This window comes from Monomorium pharaonis, chromosome 4 (genome assembly GCF_013373865.1).
Source record: "Monomorium pharaonis isolate MP-MQ-018 chromosome 4, ASM1337386v2, whole genome shotgun sequence".
Taxonomy (NCBI): Eukaryota; Metazoa; Arthropoda; class Insecta; order Hymenoptera; family Formicidae; genus Monomorium; species Monomorium pharaonis.
This window is the reverse complement of record NC_050470.1, coordinates 2,969,619-2,991,641: the sequence shown is the minus strand read 5'-3', so window position 1 is coordinate 2,991,641 and position 22,023 is coordinate 2,969,619. Positions and strand designations below refer to the sequence as shown.

The 22,023-nt window shown below is 34.1% G+C and overlaps 5 protein-coding genes across 6 annotated transcripts; 2 read left to right on the top strand and 3 right to left on the bottom strand.

Annotated features, from left to right (window-relative positions):
* The first annotated feature begins 610 nt into the window (after positions 1 to 610).
* Positions 611 to 6,039, top strand: LOC105840738 (retinal homeobox protein Rx-A). Of its 2 annotated transcripts, XM_036285156.1 has the most exons (5): positions 611 to 1,239; positions 1,648 to 3,189; positions 3,353 to 3,431; positions 3,664 to 3,887; positions 4,053 to 6,039. In XM_036285156.1, exons 2-5 carry the CDS (start codon positions 2,748 to 2,750, stop codon positions 4,682 to 4,684), a joined length of 1,377 nt encoding a protein of 458 aa, XP_036141049.1. In that variant the 5' UTR covers positions 611 to 1,239; positions 1,648 to 2,747; the 3' UTR covers positions 4,685 to 6,039. The 2 variants fall into 2 exon arrangements, with proteins under 2 accessions (XP_036141049.1, XP_012543220.1); XM_012687766.3 differs by having other exon boundaries at positions 611 to 3,189.
* A 134-nt stretch (positions 6,040 to 6,173) lies between these two features.
* On the bottom strand, positions 6,174 to 9,861 carry LOC105840737 (transcription termination factor 5, mitochondrial). The gene is made up of 6 exons (XM_012687765.3): positions 9,204 to 9,861; positions 8,683 to 8,816; positions 8,291 to 8,606; positions 7,636 to 8,054; positions 6,912 to 7,124; positions 6,174 to 6,691 (listed from the first exon to the last, which is right to left on the bottom strand). The coding sequence occupies exons 1-6, from the start codon at positions 9,381 to 9,383 to the stop codon at positions 6,478 to 6,480; spliced, it is 1,476 nt and encodes a 491-aa protein (XP_012543219.1). The 5' UTR covers positions 9,384 to 9,861; the 3' UTR covers positions 6,174 to 6,477.
* A 199-nt stretch (positions 9,862 to 10,060) lies between these two features.
* Positions 10,061 to 13,823, bottom strand: LOC105840739 (translation initiation factor eIF-2B subunit delta). Its single transcript, XM_012687767.3, has 6 exons — positions 12,995 to 13,823; positions 12,085 to 12,662; positions 11,758 to 11,885; positions 11,192 to 11,369; positions 10,876 to 11,056; positions 10,061 to 10,679 (listed from the first exon to the last, which is right to left on the bottom strand). The coding sequence occupies exons 1-6, from the start codon at positions 13,398 to 13,400 to the stop codon at positions 10,462 to 10,464; spliced, it is 1,689 nt and encodes a 562-aa protein (XP_012543221.1). The 5' UTR covers positions 13,401 to 13,823; the 3' UTR covers positions 10,061 to 10,461.
* Positions 13,824 to 14,022: 199 nt separating this feature from the next.
* Positions 14,023 to 15,504, bottom strand: LOC105840740 (60S ribosomal protein L19). Its single transcript, XM_012687768.3, has 4 exons — positions 15,400 to 15,504; positions 14,950 to 15,056; positions 14,670 to 14,833; positions 14,023 to 14,408 (listed from the first exon to the last, which is right to left on the bottom strand). Exons 1-4 carry the CDS (start codon positions 15,402 to 15,404, stop codon positions 14,091 to 14,093), a joined length of 594 nt encoding a protein of 197 aa, XP_012543222.1. The 5' UTR covers positions 15,405 to 15,504; the 3' UTR covers positions 14,023 to 14,090.
* Positions 15,505 to 17,302: 1,798 nt separating this feature from the next.
* On the top strand, positions 17,303 to 21,983 carry LOC105828186 (uncharacterized protein C2orf42 homolog). Its single transcript, XM_012666406.3, has 7 exons — positions 17,303 to 17,460; positions 18,164 to 18,552; positions 18,650 to 18,970; positions 19,114 to 19,327; positions 19,396 to 19,601; positions 19,737 to 20,652; positions 20,988 to 21,983. Exons 2-7 carry the CDS (start codon positions 18,169 to 18,171, stop codon positions 21,155 to 21,157), a joined length of 2,211 nt encoding a protein of 736 aa, XP_012521860.1. The 5' UTR covers positions 17,303 to 17,460; positions 18,164 to 18,168; the 3' UTR covers positions 21,158 to 21,983.
* The last annotated feature ends 40 nt before the right edge of the window (positions 21,984 to 22,023 follow it).

Below are 22,023 nucleotides of genomic sequence, written 5' to 3'. Positions count from 1 at the left end.
TCCCTCACACCACAGCATTTCCTCGTCGATTCTTTTATGAGATAAAAAACGATCAAAACGTGCGTTCTTTAATTCTGACAGAAGAAAAAGAAGGATATATTATAAATTAAATAAAATAATTTAATTGAATATATATATATATATAAATACTAAAGTAACGATTATATAAGGAAGTAGAAAATTTTAATACACATTTCATAATAAGTTTAAGTCGATATCGTTACACATTTAATTATTATTTGGATCGTATTTTTTTGATGTACCCGTCTGATAAATGAGATCATTTTTATGATACATCAAGCTTCCTATTATTATATCTTAAAGAACATATTTTTTAAATAAAATGGTTAACAGATAAGTAGATTTTTTACAGATGAATCAATTCAATAAAACAGCTAAAAAACTAAGATAGACAAAATAAATCTAGGATTAATGCTTCGAGAGCGAGGAAGTAATGAAACGATTGAGCAGGGACAAGGTAATCATCGAGGAGATGATTGGGGTCGATCGGTGAAGCGATGGACGGTCAGAGCGGAGAGCACGATGAAATCGGCGCGTATACAAGCGCGCGCTAATTACCGACGACGAAAATTAGCGGTTAATATACACGCGTACACGTACGGGGAACGGGGGGTGGTTTGATTGGGCCAATTCGAGGCAATTCCTGGCGATTGCTGATTTCATTGAGCTTGCGCTTAAGAGTGGTTGGCTCAGTGCTACGCCAACTGCCGACCAACAGAGACATGGATCTCTTCCTCGGGATGACGAAGATACTATATATTACCTTTCGCCTCGATCTCGATCAATCGGTCATCGACACGTGGATCTCACGTTTCGCAATTTCTCATCGATTTTTGTTCACCTCGCTCGTCAAGGAGAATTCGTCGTGTAGAAATATCGCCTCGGCTTCCACGTCTATATTTCGCTGAAAACGAAAGATGAAGAATGAAAAGGTGAAAAGATGAAGATGAAGAAGGATAAAAGAGTGGGAAAGTTGTTGATTGGCGTTGTAAAATGGTGTACGTGTCTCGAATGTGTATCTCAGTTTGATGATAGTAATGAGTAATCGAAAAGGAGAGAAAATTTGTCCTTCCAAGGATTTTAATTATTAATAAACGGGATATTTGTATACCCTTCGCTCTGTGCCTGAAAAATTTAAACGATCAGAAAGATGATACGTTGCAAGCAAAAGAAGAAGAGGCGTATAATCACGTCTCGGGATTCACGATAAGATGGGAGGTAAGGAGACAAGTGTTACGATGCACGTTAATTATCTTCATCTGCGCACAATGATGCTTCCTTAAACGTTGTATACAGTTCGCTTTATCGTATACCGAAAGAAAAGAGAAATCAGTTGCTGTTGGCGCTGAAATTCCTTCAATTTCAAGTCGTTTTAAGAATTCTCCGACATCTTCATCTCTTAATTTCCGGGTCACGTTACGTATTACATACTTCTGAACGTAATCGCGGAAACCGGGCAAGGTGGGAAACGAACCCGTCCACTTCCCACGAAACGATTCTCTCTTATTTCTATTCCCACGAGTGCCTCTAATGCGTAACCCTCGCGCGGGACCGTTCGTACCCCGTGTCACCTCCACCCCCATCCGCGCGCCAGCAGATCGTAAGAGAGACGTTTTTTGCGCGCAGGTCAGAAGGGGAGGGGGAGAGAGATAATGGAGAGGGAGAAGGGGGACAAGTCGCTCACGGACCACGGGGACCTGCGGAGACGAGGTGGAGCGAGGAGAACGACGGTGCTGGACCATGAGGGGCAGCATCACCGCGCCCGCATGAAGCAGGATTGGCCGGGGTCCCGGGTATGGGGGCGGTCTGGGCCGGCGTGACGCGGAAAATATAAGCCTGTGTGAGTGGCGGCTGATTAGCCAGAGGCTCGGGACGTGGAGTAGTGGCGAGAGTGTCCCGATAGAGAGAAGAGAGGACGGACGGTATTCTCTCGTATCGAGGGAGACGTCGGTCGTCGGTTCGGTCCAGTTCTTCCAAGGTCCGCCGCGAATAATCGGCCGGCACATCGCGCGAGTTAACGCCGCTTAAAACTAATCAAAATTAATCATAACCCAGGCAACAATTGATCGCAATTGCCGCGCGCGGTCCATTACGGGCAATCGGGCAATCGGGCGACGCCGCGATCCTCTTCCCTTTTTTTTTTTCTTCCTAACGGCGGGAAGCGGAAGAACCTCGAAGGAGCCTCCGATGACGGGCGTGATCGACGCTAAGGTGAGACGGTGATCTCGCCCGGCTCTCGGATTTCAATTTAACCGCGTCGGTCACTCCACGCGAGGATGTGAAATTGACAGAAGAGATCTCAGAGAAAAAGGCTTCACGGAAGATGACAGAAGTTATATGAAATGACAACTCCAAGCCGCAAGTTCGATTGAATTGATTAAAATTCGAAAATCGAGAGTCGAGGTTCTGTGCAAGATTCTCCGCGAGCCTGGTGATTACAAATAATTGAACTTTTTGGTAAATCAAATCCGTCAGTGCGAATTGAACGCGGAATGAAAATGAAAACTCAAATGCGAGAGAAGAGGGAGTTAGTAAATAATTGATGATCAATCGAAATCAATTTCCCAGTTTCTCACTTCCGGATCGACAGTGACATATAATCTCTCTGAGACCGAGAAGATATTACTTCGTAAGAGGAAACATTTTGCACCTTGACAAAACGTGCACAAACTGCTCCTTTGGAAAAGGAATCCCATTCAAGAGATTACGGTAGAAATTGATCAAAGATGGACGGCGCACCCTCGTGGGACGATCCGATATTCTCGGACTTTGGGACTCGCGGCGGGACCACCGGGGCCCATAGTATCCAGGTGATGCTGAGTTTGCACGGAGGCGGCGGCCATCACGGAAGCGGCGACCTGATGCCAACCGGCGGCGGTCAGCTCCATAAGCTGGACTCGTCCAACAGCCCGTCGCCGCATCATCAGGCCGCGTCGCAGCATCAGCATCATCTGCAGCAACAGCAACAGCAGCAGCAGCAACAGCAGAAGGAGCTCAAGGAGCTCGAGTTGTCCGGTATGTACGCGCCGTTGCCGCCGCAGACCCAGGACGTCACCACCTCGACGTCTACGAGTGTCACGCCGACCTCGACGAGTCTCCAGCAGGGTCTGCAACTCGGAAACGCGCTCAAGAGGAAACCGGACGACGCGATCAACGCGCTCGCGCCAGGTACTCGATTCAGCTATCTTCTCTGTCTCCCTTTCGTCTCAATCGTGGAGTCATCTCCTTCGAGATACTTACCTTCCTTTCCGTTTCTAGACACTACTTGTACTACGCTGATTTTTATGTAAACTTTTCAAACTTTACAATTGACGAACAATTAACTTTGCAGTCAGCAGCGAGACGCAGCCAGCTAAGAAGGATTCGAAAAAGAAGACTGACAACAATAACATCAAGAAGAAAAAGACAAGGTATGATGAAGCTGCGCTATTGATTTTATATTCAAACATCTTTTCAAGTGCGTACCTCCCATAAATTTATTTTTTATTAAAATCTTTTAAATCAGTTTAAATATCAATATATCTTTAATTTATATTTAAATTATAGGTATAAATTTTGAAAATTCCTTCTTCCGTTCCTGCATTTGTATTTGAATATATAGAATTTTCGATTTCTTATTTGTTTTCGATCTTTTCGCTTCAGAACAACTTTCACGGCCTATCAACTGGAGGAATTGGAAAGAGCCTTCGAACGAGCGCCTTACCCCGACGTTTTCGCGCGCGACGAACTCGCGTTGAAGCTCGCCCTGTCGGAGACTCGCGTGCAGGTGTGGTTTCAGAATCGTCGTGCGAAGTGGCGGAAGAAAGAACCGCCGCGCAAGACCGCCGGTTACATGGCCGCAGGTTCCGCCAGCCCCGGACTGTCAGGTAGGATTGCATTAACAATTTGTTCCCTCCCTTCCGCATTTTCCTTATCCTTAAAGCTAAACGAGTCGTGATCCATCCTAGTTTGGGAAACCTTGTTCTATAGTTTAGACATATAAATTATTGAAGCGTTTTTCACCTATTGGAACACGCTGGCCATGCTTCCAGGCTCCTTCACGTCGCTCAACAACACCTTGAACCCGTTCGCATCGCCGACGACGGCGACGGCGCCGCCGGACGCCTGGGCGTACTCGCCGGCGACGTACGACCTGGCGCCGCATCTGAACCTGCTGAGCCCGTCCAACTCGCCGTACTCGACCGCGGCCGCGGGCTTCGGCAACAACGGCAGCGTCTCGTACTCGTCCTATGCGAGCATGCTGCCGACGCAGCACGACGCCGCGCTGTTCACCACGCCGGCCGCCGCCGCCGGCAACACCATGCGAGTCCACCAGGACTACATGAACCCCGGCGGCGGCAGCAGTCCGCCGCCACCCGGTGGACCGCTCACCCGCGCCGACTATCAGACCATGGTGACGCACTCGCCACCCACTCACCTGGGCAACTCCATGTCCGAGGACGAGCACGGTGGCTGCCTCGCGGACAAGTACGCGCACGAGCAGGCAGCGGCCGAGTACGGCCAGCAGCAGCAGCAGCAACAGCCGCCGCCGCCGACCGACCAGAAGCAGGACTACGGCATGCACTCGCCGCAGGCGCGCCAGGCCATGAAGGATCAGGTCATGGTCAAAAGTGAGCCCGGCAGCCAACCGAGTTACGTGCAGCTGCCTCCTTTTCTGAACTGACTCGCGGCCTCCTCCGCTCTAGATCTCTTCTAGGCGATTCTTGCGATCTGTCCGTGTTTCGTGACGAGGAGCGCGAGGAGTATTAGGTCCTGGACTTACAGATCGCGTTAACTTCGACTCGGCGCTACTCTTACATCGTAGCTCTCGATGATGAATGAGCAAAATTCAATTATTTAATGACGCAAGGTTGAGATTGGAATTGATATATTTTATTGAAAAATGTTATTTAAATTGTGAGCCTCGGTAAGATCCCGATCAGCGCAGCATTTCGATTTTCTCGAAAGGATACAAATAATGATAAGTCCTAGGATCTCGAACTCGAATTATTCGCGACAGCCGCGATATTTCTGTACTTGTTGCTTGGGTGATCGCGAGTAACGCGTCGCTTTACGCATGAGAGTGGCTTCTGTCAAATTCCGATTAAACTTAATTGGCAATTGACAATATCTGCAGTACTTTGTTAACATCAACGGAATCAATTTCTTATTTTATTGACAAGAAAAAAAGATTAGAGATTCGGGATAACAAATTATATAGGTAGTTAAAATTTTTTCTATCAAATTAGATAAAAATTGCCGATTAAATTGCGGAGTTTAGTTGAAGCCTTATAGAGTCCGTTTCTATCAATGTAGATTATATTTAATCTTGGTTTTACTTTCTTTTTATCTTTCACTATTTATTTCATATAAAACTAGAAAAAGATGAAAAGTAAGTTAAACCGAGAATATAAAGTTAATTCATATTTCTACATTCATGGATTTAAATGGATGTAAGTCGATTGATCTATGTACGAGAATTCCGAAGAAAAAAGATATAAAAAATATTTTGAGGATATAAAATATTTTATTTAATGGAAGGAAAGATATATACACATATATTTATATAAGAATTCGATTTTCGCTGCTCTGGTAATTTTATTTTGGAAACGGAAAATGAAATAGAGAAAATGTAAATGAAAAGTTAACTCACTTGAGCGGTATCTCGCGATGACTTCGCATTTGGAAACGCTTCCTCCCAGTTAGTAAGGATAAAAAGATATTCTTATAATAAAAATGATTTTTATAATGTTATGCTATCAAAAATTATCCTGTTTAAAAAAAAATAATTTTTCTGATTTTTCTAATTCAGTCGATGAAAGAGAAAGAGAAAGGCAGAACAAACCAGATGTATTACTAGATTTGTAATGTAATTCGAGACAATTTTTTGTGCCTTGAATAATTAACGCCTTACGCGCAGTGCCTTTTTGCGTTAGAAAAGAGTGAATTTTAATCAAAATAATCCGCTTTATGTATGTTGCAATATTCAATTTCTGTGTAACAAAAATTTGTAATAAATAAAAAACAAAGCAAAATTGATATTTGTATTAGCAGTATTCAAATTTTATACTAATGTGCAAAGATAATTCATAATAAATTAACGATTTCGATTTAACATGTAAGTATCCCTTGCATTGATTTTCCACTTCATAGCCTCATTTATAATAAATATATTTTTTCGCGCCACTTTTACACGCGTTGCATTATGAATATACAACCTATTTTCTGTAAACATAAATCGCTGTAAAATATTCTGTACAAGTAAAAATGTTTATGTACATTATGTATATTGTTATTTTAACTATTTCTATTCCATTTCTATATTGTTACTGAGCGTTACATTCTTAACAGTATCATTATCACTGTTATTTTTTGTACTCAAATGATTATTGTAACATGATAATCAGTATCTTCCACAGTCTTCGTATTATACAAGATTTATAATACCTATATAAGACCTAGATATGTATAATATACTTATATATTATCTAAATAAGACTTTTCGATGGTGTTTTGTTCTTTCGAAGATTGTTGCTTCCCTTCATTGCTCCAAACACCATTGCCTGTGAACTGATAATCTTTCTCCATTATGTACAGACACAATGCAAGATATTGGCTATTAGTAAACGAGTATTTTGTACTTTGAGAATATTGTTGTTTCAAATCAGCCAATACTTTTTCCACTTTGGATCTGAATAAAAAAAAAAAGAATTTTTAATTAGTCATCTGTTCTAACACTATGCAATGTAATTAAAAATTAAATTAAAAAAAGCTTGAAAATATTTAAAAATCTAAAGAGAAATACTCTAGAAAATTTATAATTTAAATTATTATACTACTCTCTTTGTTAAATATTCTACACTGTGTATAATTTACATAATAATTCTATTATTAATAACTAAAGCTATTACTGTTCATAAAATACGATGTGTATATTTGGGCATATCTCATTTATCGTAAAATTCATTTTTAGATATTTTAACATCTTAAAGATGTCATGAAACGCCGCAGCCGTTTTCCAATGTTGATGTCTTGTTAGTGAATCACTTAAGTCTACTCCCAATTCCTTCATCAATATATGTCTTAAATAATGTTTATGTGAAGTTATGCCGGTTTGCACAGATCTAGAATGAATAAAAAAATAATATATACACACAGGTAACAGTCACTAAACAATTGCCGATAAATATTTAATCTTCCATGGGCGCATCAAAATTTAAAACATAAGAAGTATAAAGTATAAATTACACCCCACATTATTTGTACTATTATTGTAAATAATAAATTATATTTTTTTTGTTTAATATTATTAATGGTTGCATATACATATATCTTGACATATAGAAATAAATTGAACCTATAAATTTTTTTACTAAAGGCAGCATTGAAAAAAATTGTTTCTATGTGAAATTTAGAAAAAAGAAGTCTAGAGTGTAAAATACATCATACATGCTCTACTGAAGAAAGATTTAAAAAATAATATGTTTAAAATAATAAATTACAACTTATTTGATGCTTTTTAGATCTAATTTAGTATACATAATTTGATTAAAATATTTGTCAAATATATTAAACCACATAAAATGGTTCTTCGATATTTCCAATTTTATGCGCAAAATATTTATAAACTCTTACTTCTCCAATCTTTCCGTTGTAGATAGGAACGATTGTGGGTTAGCCCATTTCGAAGAATCCATAATATCAACATAACCCATACGATGCTTTGTCTTCTTTATCTCATATATAATCTGCAGCATTCGCTTATGCATATACCACAAATTCAGTTCTGGGTGATGTTTTACCATTTCAATTCGCGTAATAAAAGTTTCGTTTTTCAGCAGAAAAATATTTATATAATTTTTCACCATTTTATCTGGTATTTTATATTGCTTGAACGTCATCAATAATCGTTTAGTATTACCCGCATCTTGGAGAAGTATAAAGGGGTATTTTCTCAAAAACGTTACACTCGGCATTCCTAAGATTTCTGGAAAACTTATCAACGTCTTAATGTTATCAGGAGAAGCGATGATAACTGAAGGATTTTTTTTTATCTGTTCGAATAATAAATTTATGTATAAAAGCAAAAAACTTACGAATATTTAAAAGTAGAAATAATAAAAATGTAAATAAAATCAAAAAATTATATTGAAAAATAATTAAAAGCAAAGACTTGACAAAATTTAACAGACACTTGTAATTGTTTTCATTTCTTTAAATAGAAAAAATTTATTTATGGCTACAAAACACCATATAAAATTTAATAAAAATGTCAAAAACCTATACTTACCATTTTATCGTCATAATTTAGATCATTCCTGAGTACTTTCAATGTCTCCTCAATCATGCCTATACTTTTTACTTTTAAATATTTTTGTATTAATATCTTATCATCTAAATATGATAAATTCAAAAGTTCATTTTTGCAATGCAAGAGACATATCTGATAGTATTCCTCAACTTTCAATTCATCATTCAATTTCCTCAACAAAATGTTATTCTCAGGAACTTTACCACCGAATATATTTGCAACAATATTTTCTTCGGCTGGAATATTAGTCCTCTCTTTAAAATTTGATACTGTTTTATGAAGATAATGAAACATACTGGAATTTTAAAAATTATTTTTAAAAACTTTATTTTATAGGATATAAATAATTATATCAATTGCAATCAACTTACTTGTTCAATAGAGACACCTTTATAACTGGCACTCCTATTTCTTTAAACACACGAATTCTATGCTCTAAGGAATAATTTTGCAATTTCATTAAGTAGTGAAGTTTCTCTAAAGAATCCACATTAACATTATATTTCTGAAATAAATAAATAAGGTTATTATGTTGTTTTAAAAAAATAAGAGATTGCATCACCAATTTTAGAAGATGCAAAAAACAAAAAATTTAAAAAGTAAATATAAACAAAAATTTTTGTACTAAATTTTTTTCAAAAAAATATTGAAATAAGTAAGCCTATTACAATGAGATAAATTGTTTTAAATACAATTCTAATTAGCAACTTTTTATTATTTTTTCGATTCTATATGATCAATTATATATGAATAAAATAGAAAAAAAAATTAAATCAAACCATGCAATTTTGACTCTTAAAAAAATTAATTGGATTTAATAAAAACAATAGGAGAATATGGACAAATTGTATTTAATTACATCGAATTAGAAATAGTATATTTGTGTATCTACCTGACATATCAGACAATTGTTCTTTATTCGATAAGGAGGAAGTTCAAGAGTGGATTTTCTTATATCAAAAAATTGGTCCACATCGGTAGAAGTTAAACCCAAATATGTCATGAGAATCTTTCGAAACTCATTCTTTCTCGAAGCGAGTGACGTTTTAACCAAAATTTTATTGAATCTCATTATTTAAAAAAGATAATTGTTCAGTTTAGGGACATTTTCTCAGATATCGATGAAATTATGCTCATTTGACGCGTTGTTGCATGAATTAAAAAATCTGACAAAAAAAGTTCTGCTTTAAAAAGCGAAATATTAAAGATATATCGGTAAAATTGACTACTTAACAGGTTAGGATACCTGTTATACTGACAAAACGCGCAGCGATCAAGTTCTTCACAATGCCGCAATATCCACATGTTCTTTGACGACATGCGCATGCTCTATAGGCACAAGCCATGCAAAAAGTGCGCGAATTTCAATATACATATTTTATGAAAACCTCGTTTTGCGTGGAAAATTGAAAACCCATATGATGCAGAGAATGCGTGGGCGGAATGCAAAAAAAGAGACTTCTCTTCTCCTACATCTCCACATTAATATTTAAAATATATCCTATCTCCGTAGCGCAGCACAATGTAGAAACAAACAGCGTGAATTTAACTGTCCTATTTATTTACGAGATTAGATTAACGCCGTTCGTTTCCATATTGTTCTGCGCTACAGAGATAGGATATATTGTAACTATGTATTTATGTTTAGATAATTGTTTTTAACATGTGTCATACATAGATTAACATAAAATTAATGAAATTTGTATATTTATAAAATACATACAATAATTTATATAATTCTAAAGACTGTAACTTTATCAGAAAGATTTTATTTTTTACAATTCATATCAATTGCATTGCATTTGCTCTGTATTAAATAGCACATTATAATAGATGTTAGATATATAAAACGCTAATTGATATTAATTGTTAAAAAACTTAATAAGTATCGGCAAGACTCCTCCAAGCAAAATTTGCTATGTTTCTGCACCAGTTTTAAAAAGTTTATTTCAACGATAATATGTATAACGATATATTAATCGATATTAACCTCGCGTTCGATTAATATAATTATTTTGTGAAATAATCAGACTAATTCATATATTTACATTAAAGTATTGTACTCAACAATTCTTATACTCGTTTTTCTTTTTTTAGATGTCGCGTTTATCGGTTTTCTCGTAAATTTTTTCTTGAAGAAATATACATATTTAAATCGGAACTTCGGAAGGTTTAATTCGTAAAATCACAGGAACACTAGTACATGGGAGAATCGCTAGTTCCGTGACAACAGCCGTTACAAGATCGGCCGGCGTTACGTCGTAAGTGATGTTCAAAAGATTCAAAGAATTCAACGATTTCTTTGTTCGCCAATTCGAGAGTAAAGAATTGTTATTCGATTGATGATTCACCAACTCGTTTGCATCACCTAAGCAAAGAAAACAAAATGAGTAAATCATGATGAAAAATAGAAAGTCATAACACTGGATAAAAATTATAATCACTTTTAGGAAAAAATATATAATATATAATATATAATATGTAAAAACATAAATTTGTATGCAAAATATTATTATACAACATCAATATAATTAAATATATATCGATTGAATTTCTTTGCTTACCTAATTCATTATAAACGATTGAGTCGGTCTGTACTTGTTCAGACGATTTGTGCGTCTCGCATGCTACTAAAACAGGAACATTAAAGGCTTTTGCCATCAGAGCAACTTGCGCGGTTCCTACTCTTGACATTACTGCTCCATTAGCTAATATTGCATGGGCACCTAGAAAAACTTTACTAACCTGGACAAGTAAAATAATAAATTAGTTTATTAGAGTAGAAAACAGAAGGCAGAAAATTAGAAGTAAATATTTGAAGAGTTTATTTTCATATTTATTTTCAAATCTGCATTTAAAATAAATAAAAATTTTAGTTACTTCTGGCATTATGAAACTGAGAGCGTTGATCAGTATATATGAGCATTCAATTCCGTGTTTTGTCAAACGCCTCAACTGTTCCTTTCCTTCTAGCCACGGTCTACCGTCGACTACGATTACACGAAATTTTTTGCCTGCAGCGTGTGCGTCCACTAATATCTTGTGAATTAAAGATGAACTAAAATTGTAATACATTTTTAGAAACAACTCTATTTTTTCCCTCTTTTAAAAAAATTATAGGAAAATATAGAAATACGTATATTATTACATATAATACATAGAAATTATTAATAAATCTTAAAAAAGAAAAATAAATTAATTAAGATATTGATTGTGTTCAACAGAAAAAGCAGCTTTGAAATAACTGTAAGAGATTTCAAATATAATTGGTCTAGACATTTAAATCCAATATAATTGGTCTAGACATTTAAATCCAATAGGAATTTAGGATAAGAACTAATCTTATTAAAGAATCTTATAATAGTTGCAAAACTGCTTTCTTACTGAACATAGGCTATTGATACATTTAATTTTTGGATTACAAATAAACTATAGAATGTACTCACAAGCCATATGTTAAAATAACATTTCCGTCCGATATTTTACTTTGTATAGTCATCGATATCGCTTTGCCAGCCAGCTCAATTTGTTCCGAGAGGTAAGTATCTATTAATCCTTGTAGCTTACTTTTCGCCTGTAATAGATCAGATATTAATAAATTTTGAATACAAAAGATTTAAATAAAATGCAATTCTTCTAAACCTCCTTTGTTATCTATTTTTTAATTTTTTCATGAAAGTTTTGACTTACACACAAAACTCAAATCAAATAACTAAATAGTTATAATTTATTTATAAAAATATAAATAAACCAAAACAAATAAAATCACTTACTTCAGCGTCCGATAATGTAGATGAAAATTGTGTCATCTGCCACTGGAGATGACGCATGGCATTCTGCATCGAGACACCTAATGGTCTACAGTGCTCCAGGTATTTTTGCGATTTGTTCAAGTTTGCCTCGAGACCACGAATAAAATCCGCCTGCGTCGGTTTCTCAAAATCCTTGACCACCTGTTTGATCGCGGCCAAAAACGCGACGCATCTAGCATTGCTGCCGACAATAACTTTGTTAGCATATTTAACACCTAGTCTAACAATCACTGGATGTAGATGTGAGTTCCCCGTGACCGTTTGGTATTCTGAAAGTCTCTGCCTCTCTTGATACAAGTGTTTGAATAAATTAACTTCGTGCGCATCCTCTTTTGTCGTATTTTTCATGATGCTTTTCTTCACCAAACTTTCAACAGGTGCAGTTTCTACGCTTGGCTTGGGAGGTTCTTTACTTTTCACACTGTCCTTTTTCAACAACTGTTGTTGTTTTGCAGCTCTCTGAGCTTCTTGCTTGGCTCTTCGTTCCGCACGCAGCTCAGCCTTGCTCTTACCCTCATTTTCACTGGATTGGATAGTGACTAAAAAGTTAACAGTTTATTATTTCATACCTATTAATCTAATTAATTTCAATTATGTGTAGCTTCAGCTTATTAGTATTATTTTTTTAAAACACAAACTTAAATTTTAAATTATTAACTTTTCTTCTAAATTAAAAATTTATCTACGTAAAAAAATCTATTACTATAAAAAAATATTTCTTTGTTATTTCATGTAAACTCAATTTACAAATATTAAATTTAATGATCCATTGTAATTTATTTTATTACTTGGAGTAATTTAATTATAAATTAAATTAATTTTACAAGCTATTAGCTTTAACTTAATTTAGTTTAAAACAAAATTAACTCACCCAACCGTGCATTTTCAGAAGGACCGTTTTGGATGATACCTGATGATTGAATTGCATTTTCTTTCGAAGACTCTCGATCAAGCTGTGAACTTGACATGTCGTTTTTCACGGCGTCTGATTTTGTCCTTTCTTCTACGAGTTTACAGTTAGCTACCACAGATTTACTTTTACTATTGTCCGTTTCCACTATCTTGTTAATTTTTTCTATCATCACGTCTGTCTTCGCATCCCTCACTGGGACCTTACAATGAGCTATTGAAGCTGCACTCTTGTCCGCCTTGTCAGCGTTAAGCTTCGCCGCTTTAGCAGCGATCTTAGCAGCTTTTTTCGCTTCGCGCTCCGCCTTGATCTCCTCCCGCGTCTTCTGCGGGAAATTTGGCTTCCCGTCTGACTTCGGCAGAGACATGCTTCGTTTGCCGTTAAAACTGATGTTCGAATAGCTTTAAGTTCCTCTTCTCGTGACGTTTCCAACGCTGCTGGACAATCGTCAGTGTCCGCAGGAGATCTGAAACACTATCTGTCGACGAGCGTAAACAAATGCATTGTCGAAAAAGCCCGCATTTAGAATTCGATCTTGACTGCCCTGCAACGTGTTGTTGCATCAGATGGGATGATGCGTTTTGACGTTTTGGAGAATTTCCGCCCTACCAGATTTTCTTAAGGCTTTAAGTAGCGAAATTTTATCACGTAATTTGATAAACCAACGCGTAAGAAAAATAATCCTTAATATCCTCTTGATAACCAAACTGTGCTTTATACCTTCTGGAATCACGAATTTTCAAGACACATGGTTCGCAAATCTATCGCCATAATTAAAGTGCGTTCAGCAAACGCAACGATTGCGTCCGTCGAAGTAAGCGTTCAATAATTGTCTGCGATTGGAGGACTCGCAAATAAATCTAAAAGAATACACCAATAGTAGCAAGCGCTCATTCAGATGTTGCGTTTTCTGAACGCAGCTATAAAAATTTCCTCAAATAAGAACGTGAAAACACCATCTACTTATAAAGTATTAGAAAAAAAGTCAATTTGCCTTGATTATTCTCTTTTTTCATATTTTATTTATACAATTTTTACTTAAAATACACCACGCAATTTATTTTTTTGCGGCGTCGTCCTCGCGTTGATAAGATTGCAATAGTTCCTGCTTCTTCGAGGCAATGCGTTCTGCACGGCGTTTGCGAGCTTCCCTGACCTTCGTGCGCCGAGCCTCTGCCTGATCGGACAGCATCTCAGCACGTGCCTTTTCCGCCTTCTTCTTATGAATAAATTCCATCAGAACTCGCTTATTCTTGAAAACGTTACCTTTAGCTTTCATGTACAAGGAATGGTACAAATGTCTATCGATCTTTTTCGTTTCGCGATATTTTTTCAAAAGACGACGAAGAACTCGCATCCTCTGAATCCAAAGATCCTGCGTAATAAATATAAATAATTATATAAACTTTCTATTAACCATACATGAATATTTAATTTTTTAAAATTATAATACAATCAATATTAATTTTTTCTTTAAAATTTTTCCTTAAAGTTTTTTGAAAGCTTTTTCAGATCCAACAAAGTAGAACACTTATATCCCCTTTAACCATATTTCTTAATCTAGACGATGGGAATGGATAAAAAAACATGGAAAACACAACATGATAAAATGTAGTTATTGTTGAAATATACATACTTTTTGGGGTGTACGTGCGTTTGCCGTACCCTTTCTTTTACCAAAGCCACAATGACGTCCCTTGCGTCTAGCTTCAGTATTCTTGCGAACGCGAGCTCTCGAATGTACAGCTACAGGTTTCTTGATAATTAAACCATCTTTAATCAGTTTTCTGATATTTTGTCCTGAAAGAAATATGTAATAAATAAATAAAAATTCAATATATATTAATAAAACCAATGACAATTTTATTGTCAATATTTAATCAAGTTTTTATTAGTTTGATAGAAAAAAAACTCACTTGAATTCGTATTTGCAATTTCATTGATCTCGTTCGGATCCAACCAAACCTTCTTCTTGCCACATCTCATAACAGAGGCTGCTAGCCTCTTCTGCAGCTTTAACGAGCTAAAAGGATGAAAAAAGAGGTTATGACAGAACTCATCGTGGAACTCATATTTATATGTTTAACGTTCAAAAGAAAAATCGCGTATCCTCGCAAAGTTCCATCTTCAAAGCATATCGTCGATATATAACGACAGAAGACGTTTCGAGGATATTTTTCGTAAACGATGCGAGCCATGTGCTCCAAATGGTAAGCGATACACGACAGAGATATCTTTCAATTTCCATTGCAAAATCCATTGCGCCTACACGCGGCCGTATTTTAGCGGTTCGTACGACGATTCTAAATGTATTTAGCCGCGGTACTTGTTAGAATAACGTGTTAAATTTTTCGCAGTTAACAAACCTCATGTTGATTCCCCCAAGCTCTTCTCGGTAAAAGAGATCAAAGATGGCCGATGCTAAATTTCCTTCCAAAGAAAAACGTAAAGCCGATATCACATGGCACGAAATAGCGAACTCATCCACAAATCGGATTGGCAGCGAAACAGAAAATTCCTTTTGGTCAACATAAATTTACATAAAAATAACCATAATAAGAATTTAAAGAAAATAGATAATTTTTCATATATTGAACTATATAAAATAATTTTTGACCATATTAAAAATTTATATAATATATCTTTGACAAATGATCAGAAATAATTAAGTAATAAAAAAAAAACTTTTGTTTTTAATTTGTAACTTTTTGCAACACTCTGTGTATTGTAAAAATTCGATATTTTCTGCAATTGTCAGCCTATTGCATTAATTATTTTTTACAACACTCTGTGTATTGTAAAAATTCGATATTTTCTGCAATTGTCAGCCTATTGCAGAAAATAATTTTTACAATGCTCTGTGTATTGTAAAAATTCGATATTTTATGCAATTGTCAGCCTATATATTGCTGAAAATAATTTTTACAATGCTCTGTGTATTGTAAAAATTCGATATTTTCTGCAATTGTCAGCCTATTGCAGAAAATAATTTTTACAATGCTCTGTGTATTGTAAAAATTCGATATTTTCTGCAATTGTCAGCCTATTGCATTAATTATTTTTTGCAACACTCTGTGTATTGTAAAAATTCAATATTTTCTGCAATTGTCAGCCTATTGCATTAATTATTTTTTGCAACACTCTGTGTATTGTAAAAATTCGATATTTTCTGCAATTGTCAGCCTATTGCAGAAAATAATTTTTACAATGCTCTGTGTATTGTAAAAATTCGATATTTTCTGCAATTGTCAGCCTATTGCAGAAAATAATTTTTACAATGCTCTGTGTATTGTAAAAATTCGATATTTTCTGCAATTGACAGCCTATTGCATTAATTATTTTTTGCAACACTCTGTGTATTGTAAAAATTCGATATTTTCTGCAATTGTCAGCCTATTGCATTAATTATTTTTTGCAACACTCTGTGTATTGTAAAAATTCGATATTTTCTGCAATTGTCAGCCTATTGCATTAATTATTTTTTGCAACACTCTGTGTATTGTAAAAATTCGATATTTTCTGCAATTGTCAGCCTATTGCAGAAAATAATTTTTACAATGCTCTGTGTATTGTAAAAATTCGATATTTTCTGCAATTGTCAGCCTATTGCATTAATTATTTTTTGCAACACTCTGTGTATTGTAAAAATTCGATATTTTCTGCAATTGTCAGCCTATTGCATTAATTATTTTTTACAACACTCTGTGTATTGTAAAAATTCGATATTTTCTGCAATTGTCAGCCTATTGCAGAAAATAATTTTTACAATGCTCTGTGTATTGTAAAAATTCGATATTTTCTGCAATTGTCAGCCTATTGCAGAAAATAATTTTTACAATGCTCTGTGTATTGTAAAAATTCGATATTTTCTGCAATTGTCAGCCTATTGCAGAAAATAATTTTTACAATGCTCTGTGTATTGTAAAAATTCGATATTTTCTGCAATTGTCAGCCTATTGCAGAAATTATTTTTTACAACTCTTAGAGTATTGTAAAAATTAATTATTTTTGGCAATTTTTGCAATAGACTGACGATTGCGGAAAATAATGAATTTTTACAATACTCTGAGAGTTGTAAAACATAATTTCTTAAAGAAGCAGTACGAATAATTTCAGCAATTAATTTTTTACTACATGTAATATTTTCGAATTAATATTGATTAAATGCATTAATCAATATGCGTTAAACATCAGATTTCTGTATTACCATACAACAACTTGAGACTTGAGAGTCGATTAACGAGCGCGATCGACTCTCTATTCTTCTCGATGAAACCGTGGCGGCTTTAACGCCCTCTGTTCTAAATACTCTCGTGATGGGCTTTATTTATTTACTATCTAAAGCGAATTAGTAACTTGAAACGTAATCCGGTAAAAAAAAGTGCCCCCCTTCCCCTCACAGCTGTGCGGTTCTTTGACATTGGAAGGTAATAATGTTAATAACATTGTTTTTACGATGAAGATGTAATCTTAACGCGTAACTTGCTTACGACGACCAGGATTGAGTAACACGAGTGCGTTTTCGGATCCCCTTTTCTCTTCCGGCAGCGGAAACACGAGTGACGGCACATTTGTTTTTATCGCTTTTATTATGCAACTCGATGCAATTTCTGAGAGAAACGCCTCTTCCAGTTCCTACGTTACAATGTTCACAACGTTACGTACGCGCGATTAACCGAACTGGGATGGAGAAATAGAATGACAGTTCTTTTTCGAGGCATCTTTACAGCTTCCATTGCTTTCTTCACGTTTACTTTTATTGCGATGTACTATATCGTTCTTTAATTTTTATTCACATAATTACTTTAAAGTAACATTTTTCTTAGTTAAGAACAATAGATTTATATTTACCTTTGTCAAGAATATGTGATTATTTAATATATTCTTTCTATGAAACTCTGAATTTTTATGAGATTTGTTCTCATCCTCTTATTCATTTCTTCTTCTTTTTTTATTCCTTATCTAGTTATGTTTGATATTTTTTTTTTTTTTGAAGAAAACTTGTTATTAACTTTTCCTTTTATTTTTTTTTTTTTTCAATTAATAAAAACACAAGCAGTAGAACTCGTAAACACAACAACGAATACTGCTTCATTATGACTACTAACATTATATTATTGTAATTTATAGCAACTATGTCCAATGAGGAACGCTTGAAGAAGTTGCTATCAGATCTAGGGAAGGCGACCCTTCGTGGAGTTCGCAAGTGTCCAAAATGTGGGACTTACAATGGTTCGCGTGGCCTTTGCTGCAAGAACAAATATTGCGATGCAGTGTTCAAGGAACCTGGTGAGAAGCGAAAGTTATCCACGGAAGCATGCAAGCTTATCACAGGCTCGCCAGCACAAGTGTATTCTGTACGAGTAAAAGATAAGGGACCTGATTATCGTGGCTTTGTGCAGTTACCATTGATAAATACCACCATTTCGAATGATATTACAACACTTATTTCACCAACTGCGTTATGTTTTGTTGATAGCTGTGAGAGAAGTTTTCACAATGGTGTCCTCAAATGTCATGTAAGTATTTTCTAAAACTTACATATTGACACATTTCTAATGATATTTGTATGTATTATATATTTATATATATTTTTATAATATATTGTATTTTTAGGAGAAAGGTTATTCAAATACTGTGCTTACGTGCCAGCACATACAAACGGCATTAAAATGTTATGCGCAAGCACAACCATTGACTTTGAAAAATTCTATTTTATCGTCGTTGAATGTAAATAATGAAATGAAGCAAGAGATTTGGCTGTTAGCAACGGAAACTTCTGGTCCCTTGGTACAAAGAGTCTCAAAGAATATCATGGCCGTGAAATGTAAAGCTTCTTCGAAACACCCCCTAGGCTATGTGCATTTTTCTTTCTTTGTTAGCAAATTAAGGGATAGAATAGAACATCGTTATTTCTGTAGTTGTACTACATTTAAGGTGAGTAAAATGTGCGTAATTATTTTTATAACAAATTTTTCCTTAAACAGTTTGAAGAAAAATTGTATTTACTGAAAGATTAAATTAATTTAAATTAACACAAATAACAGTTGAAAGATATATTATTAAATAATAAATTATAGGATACAACAAAGGTAGGAGATAAAGTTAACGGCACTTTGTCTTCACAGTCAAAGCGATGTGTGCATTTTTACGCATGCATTTGTGCTTTTGCTAGCGACCCAAAGCTATCAGAAGAATTTAGTTATTACATAAATCTAGGTCAAACACAATCTAATATAGAAAAGCCTTTAGCAACTGTACCACAAAATGAAGAAGACAAAATTGTTGGAATTGGTAAGATTGTGATATGCGTGTATATTCAAAAATTTATTTCATAGTTTATCGATAATATAAAATTTCAGATCTCGATAGTTTAACTACTGACGAAACTGACACGCATCTATTAATTTTTCGTGATGATACTTTAACTGTACAAAGTTTGGATGGAAATAGATTAGACTTAGATTCTATAAATTTAGATTCCTCGATTTTGCCACATGGTATTGTTGAAAATATAGAAGTAGAATGCGATCGCAGTTTATTAGATGATAACAGTATAATATCACAAGTAAGACGCATAAAATACTCATGTTAAAATATGAATTTTTTATTCATTTATAAAGAACTTAAGAATAATTATTTTTCTAAGTTATTGAAAAAAATAAAATTGTTGAAATTATTAAGTTATTTATATATTATGCAGGTTCATAATTTAGAAGTAATTGATCAAAATGGTGTTCAATTGGGAGGAGAAAATACTACAAAAATACTGGATGATCAGGGGACAATTGATACAAAATACAATGTTCTTAATAATAGTCAATACATGTTAAACGATAATAACATAAAAATATTAGATCCGAGTACGTTGAAGGTTTTAGGTACGAGTACTACAGTCTTGGATGTGACTAATGCAAAGCTTGTCGATAACAATATTGCCTTGAATAATGGCAGTGTCAAAATAGTTGATAGAAATGCAGTAATACAGTACAATAACAAAAGTGCATCAAACTCCGAGGGTAATGCAACGCAAACGACAATTTCAACGAAACGGAAAAGAGACGAGAAACACACGAACAACAATAATTCGAATCTAAATTCGGTTGAGTTAAGAAAGCCAAAGTCAAAATCGCAAATTGTTAAAAAATATCAAAATATTTGCGATGATCTAGATGAGGCCAGCACAAGCTTGCCATTTATCAAATGGCTTGCTTCGATAACCGAGCGAATAAATCAGACAATGCATTTTCAGTTTGATGGCAAACCTGATCCCCTGGTATTCCATGTACCACAGATCTTCTTTGACTGTTTACGCGAGCGAATATCGTGCGGTGGCAAAAAGAAACGTTTACCAAATTCAACGACGGCATTCGTTAGGAAAGATGGAGTACCACTAGGAACATTCACAAAATATACATGGCAGATAACCAATATCTTGCACGTAAAGAGTATTTTCGAGACACCATACATACCTTTGGAGATCACGAGAAGTTTCGTGCAGAACGCAGATGGAACGTATGAATTATATAAACGAGAGGAAACAGAAATAGATCGTTTTAAAAAAACAAATAATAACGCATTAATTAAACCGTTAGAGTTAAAAACATATTTAAAAGTAGGTAAGTGAGAATTTAATGTATAAAAGCTGATTCTGATTTTATCCCAAGATAATTTGTCGAAAATTTGAGTCTAATGCCCATATTTATAGTCAAACCTTATATTTAAACTATATTAATGGCTTTTTAATATTTCTTGACTTATATTTAAAGTCTCCTTAGTTTATCTTTAGATGCTCTATGGATTATTTCATTGGCTAATTATCTAAAGATGAATTTAAGGAGATCTTAAGTATAAGACTGACTATGAATACGGACATAAGTTACTAAAGAATATTATTAATAGATAAGATGGTATTAGTGAGACATTTCTATCTAATTATATCATTCTGTTTTAGGAAATACTTCTCCAAATCAAGTTGAACCTACACCATTCCTTATAGAGTGGATACCAGATATTTTACCAATTTCGAAAATTGGTGAGCTTAGAATTAGATTTGAATTTGGACATGTAAAAAATGAAACAAGTCATAAATGGAGGAAAATTGCACTTTCCAAAAATGATTGAAAGTTTTTCTTACTAATCATAAATATTCAAAAGATATTCGAGGATTTACAAAACAAGAGACAAATATTACTAAGGTATTATTAATATTATATACATAGCATGTAATTTGAGAATATTGTCTTATTAAGAGTTACAAACAACTATATAAAATTTTATTAATCAAATAAAGCTGTTTTAAGTGATAAATAAAACTACTGAATAGATGATTAAGTAATATAATAAGATCATTGTATGTTTTTAACATAAATATTATGATAGTACACTTTTATATATTATGGATTCAAAGACTGATATTTTTGTGAGGAATTTTTATCATTACTACAATTCAATAATTTAATTTGGCAAAATATTACTTTCGATTTATAAAATTTGAACGTGTGTGTTCCTTGTTGATATATAAAAATTAACAAATTTAATAATTTTGATACTTATAATTAAAAGTGATAAATCTTCTTTACGCATTGTATTTATATAGAGATTTACAATTAGCGCTTCACTGTAATTTCTTTTCCCTTATATTGCATATTATATTATGTAACTTAATTTAATGAGAAAAGTATCATCAGATATTACAATTATGAAGTGTGTTGATATTATTAACAATTACATTATAATGTTTAAAATATATTGTAATATATATATTGTAAATATTCTTTAGATTTTATGCTGTTATGTAAAGAGATATCTATATTTATGTATATTATTTAACATTATTGGCTCTGTGTTTTATGAATACTTAAAAGTAAACTTATTTTTAAAAGATTACATAAATTATATAAATGTATAAAATTTATTGGTTAAAAATATATTCTATATGTAAATACAATTAATTTTATTTAATTTAAATATATAAAAAATTTACACAC